General features: G+C 50.8%; 1 protein-coding gene across 1 annotated transcript; it reads right to left on the bottom strand.

Annotated features, from left to right (window-relative positions):
• Positions 1–6723: 6723 nt before the first annotated feature.
• ELFN2 (extracellular leucine rich repeat and fibronectin type III domain containing 2) lies at positions 6724–9150 on the bottom strand. The gene has a single exon (XM_008495896.2). The coding sequence runs from the start codon at positions 9148–9150 to the stop codon at positions 6724–6726; it is 2427 nt and encodes an 808-aa protein (XP_008494118.1).
• Positions 9151–10542: the final 1392 nt, after the last annotated feature.

Genomic DNA, 10542 nt, shown 5'->3' with positions numbered 1-10542 from the left:
CTGCCCCTCCTTACGCTAGGAGCAGAGGCTATGAGCTCAGCAAACCCAAGAAGGAAACTGAGAAGCCACAGTTAGATTTGTCTAATCAAAACTAGATGTACAAGGGCAAAAAAAAAAGCCCTCTGAACCAAGCAAAACTGCCACTCATGGAGAAACTAGAAATGAGACAAAACTGGAGGTGGAGAAGAGACAAGACATGCAAGGGAATGGCTGCTATGTCACCATGCACAAATTGGCCTAATTATGTGTAAAAACGCACCAATGGCCACGGATTTTCTGGCTGTGTTCTTGGCTTTAAATATTGATGTTTAGGAAGAGCTGAGATCAGGATATCTGCTGGTGGATTAGGCTGCAGATTGCTCAGTCATTATCCATGGCCAAAGCACCAGGCTTGGATTGCCTTCTTCCAGGCAGCCCTGGAGCTTGGGCAGAGGATGCCTCTCACTGCCAGCTGAGTATTTGTTTTGTAGATGTCCAGTAGAGGAAGCGCTGCCCTGCACCCAGGCAGTGCTGGATGATTGCCCAGAATGGGAAATGCACTGGGTGCTAATAGGTTGCAGGATGGGACGAGTGTCATGGCAGAACTGAGGACTAGGTAGACACGACGATGTATCCAAACAATGGGCAGAGAAACAGTGTGTTTGGGGGGAGTTCATGGTCATGGGGTGCCTGAGAGAATCCACAATCCTTGTCTCATACCCTGACCCTCCAGGTTTCTCAGTTTCTCCTTTTTCCCATGCTCTCCCACCCTATCCCACCCCCTGTACTAGACAAGGTTGGGACAAACAGACTCAGAAGCAGCTTTTCATATTTTTGTTTGTTGTTTTTTGGGTGTTTTTTTGTTTTGTTTCGGGGGGGGGGTTCTTTTGGGGTTTTTGTTGCTGTTTTATGTTGCGCTTTTTTTGGTTTTTTTTAAATAAGAAATTTATTGCAAATATAGAAATTGATTTTCTCCATACAGGAATCTCCGAGTTGAGGAAAAACGATTTCGTGCCATTCAGTTTTAAAACAGGAAAAGAAAATAAAGATTTAAAAATAAAATAATAATAATAATAATAAAAAACAAAACAAAACAAAAGAAAGAAATACAAATCTAAGAGAGGAAAGGAAAGAGAAAAAGAAGAAAAGAGCGTAACTCCAACTCAAATTTGTCCATACACAACCAGGGGGGGTTCACAGGGTTGTTACGGAAGGAGGAACACCAAAGAGGCCACGAGGAGCCAGTCCCAGCAGCTGCCTCCCAGGCCCTACCTTACATTCAAGGGCTGATACCCCCGGCTCTGTGCCCGGCAGCTGCCCACCCCTTCCCACCCCCTCGCCCCGTGTTCTGTGCTTGTGGATGGACCAGCAGTACCAGCCCTGGTGGGTCTGGCCTGGCCCAGCCGGCCTCTGCCTCTTCCCACCCAAGGGGAAGGTGGAGAGCAAGGCGGCGGGGGCAGCCACCCAAGAGCAAGGCCTCACAGTGGCGGTGGCGGTCACAGGGGAGGCAAAGGCCAAGCCAAACGCGTGAGGATGGGGGGGGGGGGGGGGGACACAGAGGAAGAAGGGGGACTGAGAGGGGAAGAAGGGGGGATTTGACTCCCAGAGGGGCAAAGAGAGAAGGAGGTGCCCACCCCATGGGAGAAGCCAGGCAGAGGCTGCCCCGTCTCCACCTGGGGGCAGAGGTGTGGGTCAGGGCGGCCCTGCAGAGAGCTGCCATGGTGGGACTGCGCACAGAGGGGAAGGGAGAGGTCTCCCCGTGGCACGCAGCAGAGGGAAGTTGAGGGGAGGCAGACCGAGAATGCCTCTCACAGTACAAGGCCAAAGCGGCTGGAAGGAAGGGGTGTGGGAGTGCTTGCGTGTGTAGGGGGGGGGACAACAAACCCTCCCCTCTGCCCCTTCTTTGGGGAAAGACCCAAAAACATCGGTCTTGCTCAGGGTGGGCAGGGGGCAACTGAGGTGGGGCGGGTTCCACCAGCCCTACAAGAGACCCCTATCACCCAGTGGAGGGTGGCACTCAGCGTCTGTCCCCACACCAAGCCACTCTGACGATGCTCCCTCCTGCTCCGATGGTGGGACAACAGCAGGTTGGGTCCAGCAAGATGTGGCTCCGTGAGGATCTTCTGTGTGCAGCTTGTGCTGAAGGAGATGGTGGTGGTGGAAGGGGTGCTCTCCAGGCTCCCGGAAGCCATGTGTCCTTCCAGACGCAGCTGAGCTTTCTGGTCAGCAACAAGCATGGAAAATGTGCCTTCAGGGACCCCAGGTCCAGCTCCTGCCCGTGTGGCAGCTGCTCGCTCTGTAGCACTGAGTTCAGCCCTACAGAGAGGGGCCACAGCTTATCATGAAGTCTGCCCATTTTTTTTTTTTCTTCAGGCACTACTGACTTCCCACCTCCCCTCAGAGAGCCTCCTCCCCTGCACTCAGCCCTTTCTCTCTCATCCCTTTTTTTCTTTACTATCCCGTATTTTGTGTTGTGACTCATCTCGTTCCCTGGTCCTTCCAGCCTGTCCCTCTTCTCCACCCTCCCCATCCTCCTCCATCTGTCTCCTCCTTGCCTCTCCATTCCTTCTTCCCACCACACCCTCCTCACCTCTGCTGTGTCTACCCCTTCTCTTCCTTCCTCAGGTCCTTTTCCCCCTTCTCTCCTGCATCTCTCCCTTCTTCCCCCAAGCCTGCCTGGCAGAGCCTCCTCCAGGAAGGCAGGCTGATTAGCATTGCAAACACACAGAGGCCTCCTCAGCCCGACATAAATCTTCATTTGTCAGTCATGAATATTTCACACCTGCCTCGGGAGGGATTTATTCAGCATGGAAGAATGGGGAGGGGGAGAAGGGAATGTGGCACCGCAGCATAAGCTGGAGCAGCATCAACTGGGATGGGGTAGAGCTGTGCCCCATAGGAACACTACACCTAGGGTCTCACCTTCGCTCTTCTGGGCGCAGGAACCCAGCCCAGGCTCCCCCTCCCTGAGACTGCTCTTGGGGGAAGAGGGGAGATCAGAGCCCAACCTCATTCCCTCACCATCTGTACTTGCCAGTGAGGTGAACTAAATCTCTACTTTCCCTGTCAAGATTCACCAACTCAAAAATACAAAAATAAAGTGTGAAAGGGGCTGATCATGATTCCACCCAATGGGTCCACTTTGCCCTGGGAGAAGGCAAGGTTGAGAGGGATTCTTGCCAAACCCAATCCACAGAGGGCTCAGAATCTTCAGGCAGTCTCCCCATGCTTTTCCATCTCAGAAGCCTTAAAGGTTTCATCATGCCCTGCCCTCTGCCAGGACCACCCACAGGAGAGAAGGGGTAAATGAGGCCTAATTCACAGCTCCCTGCAATCAATGAGAGGAAAATGGAGGGAGGTCTTCTAATGATTGCAACCAGCTCCACATGAAGATTTCCCTGTATCAGAGGTTTCTCTGCAGCTGAAGCACTCCTTGCTCCTCCAAGAATAGCCTTGCTTGTAGATTTGGGGAGAGAGCAATCAGGGCATGGGGATGGTAGTGACCATTTCTCTTACAATATTTATCTTGATGGATCTCACTCCTGTTTGTAGAAGAAATTTTGACCACTAGAAAGAGCAGGCTTTTGGTATGTAACACATGCCCCTTCACACACATTACCTTGAAAAGCAGCTGAGAGACCCCATTTGGGGCAAGGGAAAGGGGACACTGCAAAGAAGAAGAAAATTGTTTTGTGGGACTGATTGGGTTGGGTTCTCTTTGGGGTTGTGTTCACTCCCCTGCAAGTAGGCGTCTCTCATAAAATCACATCAGAGTTAAAGGAAAGGAGTAGGGAAAACAGGGACAGGAGAGACTTTGGGGGAGGAGGTTAAATTCCAACAAACTGGCACATACACAACAGGTGTTTGGTCAGAAAAATACAGTAAAATCATCATGCAAATAGAACGTTAAATCTGCTTTCCTCTGACAGGACTGGCATCACTTTGCAAGCCCTTGTCCCTGTGGAGGAAGCAGGACAAGGAAGAAGGGAGGAGGAAGGAAGGTGGGACACTTTGTTCCCCTTCCTTGCCCTCTTCCTCCCACAGAACAGTCCATCTTGTGCAAACTTCACCCACTGGTTTGGAGTGGGAGGCTACAGTTGGAAGAGAGAGAAATGGCTTGTCCCTCCTACCCAGCCTTACCTCCACCACAGGCAAAAGAAGGCCTGATGATAGCAGTGTCCCTAGCCTTTCTTTTCTGCCTCATTGAGGTGATAGGAATAGGAAGCAGAAACCATTACAGGTTAATGCTTCCCCCAGAAGTATAGACTAAGCAGAACTGATTACAAGACCATACAGCAGAGAAGCACAGAGAAGGAAGAGGTGGGGAGAGGAACAGGGCTCTATTGCCCTGTGCCTGTCATCTCCCTTTTCCTGTCCATTTCTGTGCCCCAGACATTAGTCTTCCCTGCTTGGATGGCTGGAAGACCACTGGTCCTGCTCCATGTGGTAGCTGGAGAGGTCTCTCCTGTGCCTAAGCACCTCTCACAAAATTTACCTGTCTTGATTTGCTGCATTGTTCCAGCATGGAGGACACCTGGCAGCAGTGATGGGACTTTCCTTTATCCTCCTGCACATACGCACACACATGTACAGACACACATGGGCACACACATGCTTCCCTCTGGGCATGAATATTGCTGGATTCCAGGCAAAAATGACTGTAGGGAAGCAGGGATCAGGGCCTGGCTTGGGATTGTTACCATCAACATCCCTATAAGGAAGGAACCTTGAGGATCTTCACAGGTTTAGATCTTGGACATCTTTCCTCTTGTTTTGTTGTTGTTGTTGATTTTTGTTTGGTTTTTTTTTGTTGTTGGTTTTGTTTTGGGTTTTTGGTTTTTGTTTGGGTTTTTTTTTTTTACCAGGCTCTGTCGACTGCTGCTCCTCACTTGCAGAAGATGAAGTCATGTCACTGGTGGCATGGAAACCAGCTCTCACAGCTGGCAGTGCTACTACCTAGCAGATAACTGGCAGATTCTCTGCAGGCAGCATGTAAATGCCTCCCAGAGAAGCTCCCACACCCCCATCTTTCTCCCAAACCTCCCAAAAAAACACTAGACGTTCTGAGAAGAACCTCAGCAAGGAAACAGACACTAAAGAAAGGCCAACACAACACAACACAGGCCCTCATCCTGATGGAGGTTAATGATTGTCAAGAATTTGCATGTGCAGCTCATGGAGAGGAGGCCCTCTGTGCTGCATAAAGATACACTCAGCAGACCCCTGCATGACAAGAAAACGTTGGGGGAAAGGATGCCAAGATTGTGCTTTGCTGGGATGCTCAGGAATGAGAGGAAGTGAAGACAACAGCAGGCTCATTCGCAACTCTGTGTCAGATCTTATATCCAAGGCACAGAGGCTGGGTCCTAGGAAGTGAAACCAGGCTTTAGTCAAGACATTATAATATCCCTAAGAAAAGTTTGTCACAGCTAACTGTGAGGATGCTGAAGATTTAGGAGGTGATAAGTTCCTCTAATGCTCATGAGGACCTCTAAGCGTTGAAAGGAACACTACCGTCCAGGTGCTGTATCCATTTCTATACCTGCACACACAACAGGAGCTTCTCCTGGAGCCATCCCTCTTGGGCTGTTCCCAGGTCCCATTTTCACATCCTTTTTGTTCCCACTTCTCCTGCCTTCATCCTCGGCTGTCTTCTGTCCCATGACAGAAGGTCATGGTAAGGGAGACTTGAACAGACAGTATCAAAAGTGCAGAAGGGCAGCCTGAGCATAGATGTGTATGGTGAGGAGAACCTCTGATCTTGACACTTGATGAGACATAAGAACCCTTTACACTTCTGAGAGACCAGACCTTCCTGCCTTTTCCTCCATTAATTCTTAAGGACCTGACTTGCCATTCTGAAGAGCACATTCATACCCCTCCACCAACTGGCAAAAAAATGGTTCTGAGGAGGCCTGGAGAGGGCATGTCACTCCAGAATTGCTGGTGTTCATCAGCAACAACATGGCAGGACAAGGTAAGGATGAAAAAGCAGCAAAGACACAGAGTCTGCTGTATGGCAGGTGCTACCTCCCTTAGTCCTTCACACCTCCTCTTCTTCCTCTGAGGAAGATGGAGGTTCAGGATATATCTAGACAGAAAGTACATGCCCAGGGAGCCTTAAAAGAAAAGGAAAGGGAAGGGCAAAGAAAAAGAAGAGAGAGAACTTCTTCCAGTAAATCCCACCTATCTTGGAAGGGGACGGGAGAGAAAGAAAAGCCTCCACTGCCACAGGAAATGAGGGAAAAATAGTGACAAAACAATTTTTAAAAGTAGGTGTATCAGGTGGACAGAGAAGCTTTCTAAACAAAAGTCCTCCCCTCCCACCCAAAGGGAACAGAAAGAGCAAGAGTTCACAGCTGAGTTTCATGCCCAGTGAGCGTTCATCCCTGCCTTTCCCCTGCCACTGCTGCCACCCCCCTCCTGGGCCATTGCCACCCACCCACACTCCAGTATTGTTACCACAGTGTCAGAGCAGGACGCTCCTCACAACCATCTGCAGGCAGAACAGTGGTCCCCGTAACACAGTAGAGACAATTCGGTGTGTGTATGTGTCTGTGTGTGTGAGAGTTTTTGTTGTAAACTTTTAAGAAACCATTTTTGTCAGTTTTGTATTTGTTGGGAGTATTTTGTTGTTGGTTTATTTTTCACAGTCAAATGGCATTTTTTTTTATTTTTTTTTTTTCCTGGTTGTTGAGGTTGGGTCTTGTTTTATATTGTTTCCTTGGAAAGAGCAAGGGGGAGTCACAGCTTCTGCTGAGCAGAGACTCCTTTCCAGTAATCCAGGATGTCATGCAGATCCTCGTCCTTGGCAAACTGAACTTTCTTCCGCAGGGCATGCCCAGCCGCCATGTAAACCTCCTCCCTGTGGTGCTTCTTGTAAGGCCGGAATCGCTCCCAGATCTTGTGGGTGCTCTCTGATGAATACTCAGGGCTGGAGGAGTAGCCCGAGAAGTAGTGTCTGGGGGAGAGCTGGGAATACGTGGAGTCTCGCTTGGACCGGGAGAGCGGCTTGAGGAATGAGACCCGCTGGCTCAAGGTGTCAGCATTTTCCTCGTAGTACAGGGCTGGGAAGGAGTGACGGTGCTCACTGCAATGGTAAGAAGGCTTAACCTCCAAGTGGTGGATGGCGCCCGGGGACACCAAGGGAAGACGATCCAAAGGGCTGTTGAGTGGGCTGCCCTTCTCAATGTATTTGGAGTCAGACTTGCTGAGTGGTGGGTGGTCAGGCACATCCAAGCTGAAGACCTTGGCACTCTTGATGGAACCACTAGAGGAGACACTGCAGGTCTTTCTGGCCACGGCAGCGTCAGCACTGAGCTGGCGCTGCAAGGGGTGGTGGGAGCTTTCCTTGTAGGGTGGGGAAAGAAAGCTGGGCCGCTCTAGCCCACCCGAGGAACTGGCTGGGATAGACTGGCACTCAAAGGCCATGTCTGAGTCAACGCCAGTTCCACCACCCAGGAAGGAGGCTGTGTCCAGCTTGAGGGCATCAATGCAGTTGTTAATGATCTGGTTGACCTTGTCCACCTCCTTGGCTATAGTAGAGATCTCAGCAGCTGAGCCTTGCCCATTGTCAAGCTCCCTCAGGTCCTCATCCCTCTGGGTTCGTTCCAGCCCATCCCCACCACCAGTTCGCACCTCAATGTAGTTACCTTTAGTGGTGACTTTAGGAGTCTCCAACCCAGCATCCATTGACTTTGATGGGGGCAACTTCTCCCCAATCATGGAAGGGATGGAGGACATCCGTGAGACAGGGATGACTGGTGGCTCACCTAGCTTCTGGGAAGGATGGACCATCATACTGGTATCAATATCTGATCCATAGCGCATTTCCAGGATGGTCTTTTTGACATTGAGGGACTTCTGTTTTTCCTCCTGCATCCTCCGCTTCCGCAGACAGTAGTACACCACCCCCAGGACAATGACCATCCCAAAGAGGCAACCCAGGGTGGTCATGATATAGTGTGTGGTGGTGGAAGTACTGGAAATAGGGTCCTCCCTGCCTTTGCTCCGGGTTGCAAAGGTCAGGCAAGTATGGTTGTAGCGCCTGTTATTGCGGATGGAGGCCACACAGAAAGTATAATCAGTGTGGGCCTTCAACTTGTTGACAGTGACATATTCCTTCTTGCTCTTCAGTGTGGCTATGTCAGAAACATAGCTGTTGTTGTATTGGACCAGCACATACATCTTACTGTAGGGCATGGGGATAGTTACCATCAGGATAGCTGAGGTGATGGTGACATCATGGAGCTTGATGCTGGGACTGAAGGAGGAGTCAGTGGTGGAGGAGGCTGGAGGCTTGACCGAGAGGAAATCCCCAGGGCTGATGGCTGAGCCTTCATCCAGGTCTCGCTGGGAGTCAGGAGTATAAGGGGTGGGGTTGACCCTAGAAAGTGAGGGGATGGTGCCACCTCTGCACATGGACTGGAAGATGGTGATGGCATTGCGGTTGTGGTGAGGCCGAGGTACCAGGAGTGGGTACCCAGCGAACTCCCGAGGAGTCTCACACTGGAGCCGGTCATAGTTCTTGGTGACATTGTTGAAAAGTGCCAACCAGTTAAGAAAGCTGTAGAGGCTACAGTCACAGTTGAAAGGGTTACCGGCCAGCTCACACACCATCAGATTGCTCAGGCTTGTGAAAGTGTTTCCCTCCAGGCGGCTGAGGCGGTTAGATGACAGGTCAATGCTAATCAAGCTGGGGCACTCGGAGAAGGCAGTAGGGGTGACCAGCTCAATTAGGTTGTGCTGCACAAAGAGGAATTGGAGACGAGCCATGCCCCGCAACATGCCCTCTGTCAGGTTGGTGAGTTTGTTGTAGCCCAGCTGTAAGACCTGGAGGTTTGACTGGCCCATGAAAGCCCCATCTTCAATATAGGAGATCTCGTTCTTGGTCAGGTTCAAATCAGTCAGGTTTCCGAAGCGGTTGAGGGAGGAATACAGCACCACTTTGAGCTTATTCTCGTTGAGACGCAAGTCGTGCACCGTACTGTTGATATGCTGGGGGATGGTCTCGTAGGGAGGCTGGTTCTGGCTGCAGATGGCCAGCCACACATAACCTTTGTCCCCCTCAATCAGCCAGCAGTCGCCTCGCACGGTGCCAGGGGAAAACAAGCAGAGCAGGGCAGCTGCCCACAACCCCAGGCACATCGTGGTCTGCAGTGGTGCCCTCATCAGGATGAAAAAGAAAACAACAAAAAAAAGCAACTCCAAAATTCAGGACCACAGCAAACGGAAAATAAAGGGCAGAGGGAGGAGGAAGGAGCGGTAATGGGGGGGTTAGCAATGGAAGGCCGTGAGCACCCCAGTCCTACTGAGTGCCATCACCATTATTTCTTTTTGCCCTCTAGGTCAAGGCAGGAGCATGGAGCAGGGGGAACACATGCAATATGCTTTCAAGACACCCAAAAGCTATCACCATGGGTGATTGGTCTAGAAGGGAACAACTTTGTGCTTCTTTTCTAAACAAAAATACAGACTGAGCATAACAGAACTTCTTTGATGCTCATGACCGACTCACCCACCTTTTCCACTTTCCTCCCTCCCACCCACCCCCACCCACACCAAGCCCACCCCAAAACAAACCCAAGTCCTCCTCCCTCTAATCTTCCCCCCACCCCTCCACGGTGTGATTTGAAAGAACAAGGCAGGGCTGCCTCCTCTCTTGCTCACGCTCCCTTCGTTCCTCCTCCTTCTCTTCCTTTTCTCCTGGGTTCCCTCTGAGAAGCTTCAGAACTTTGGATCAGACATGCCGAAAACAAAAATACAGAGAGGGAAAGAGCAAGTGTGCATGAGAGAGATCCATCTGTCACTGGAATCTGGAAAAGAAAGCACACAGGAGACAAGCAGAGGCATCAGTTGGCGGGGTCTTTGAGATAGAAGTACGGGCAGCAAGGTGCCATGAGAAAAGGGAGATGGGGAAGAGACACCATTATGGGGGATGCAAACAAGAGAGGAGTGGTAGTGCCTGCCATGCTGATAAGCCTTTGAGAAGGGAACCCTCACAACAGATAATCTTGAATCGGGGTTATGCAGAAGGGTACTCAGGCTGCCTTAAGTAATATGATCACAGTCAGGGACCTGAGGGGAGGCAGCAGCAAGGCGGTAGGGAGGGGAAAGGCAGGGAGGGTGGGAAACATACTGCTGTTATTACGGGCAGTTCAAAACAACTAGTGGAAAAACAAAGGCAAGCCCCAAGCACAGCGAAAGCCATGGATTTTCAGCTGCCTGAAAATGATGTAAGCAAAATGCATGAAGCAGGGAAAATGCAGACAAGACTCCCCCCCTGAAAAAACACAAAAACACTTCTTTGTTTGTTTCTTTCCTTGATGCAAGAGGGATAAATAATTCAAGCCACGTGTAACCACTTGTCCTTTAGAAATTGTTCCTGCCTCTTAGTGCAGGGACAAGACCTGAGGTGATCCAGCCCAGTTTGAGCATGCTGGGGGGAGCGGGGTGCTGGCACTGTGTCAAATATCTGCCTCCAGTCTCTCACCCATCAGTGCCAGCACTCCTGAGCTGGAGGACATCACCCACCCACCTACCCCCACCAAAGAGAGGTGCACA

This window comes from Calypte anna, chromosome 1 (genome assembly GCF_003957555.1).
Source record: "Calypte anna isolate BGI_N300 chromosome 1, bCalAnn1_v1.p, whole genome shotgun sequence".
In the NCBI taxonomy this organism is placed as follows: domain Eukaryota; kingdom Metazoa; phylum Chordata; class Aves; order Apodiformes; family Trochilidae; genus Calypte; species Calypte anna.
This window is presented reverse-complemented; position numbering and strand designations above follow the sequence as displayed.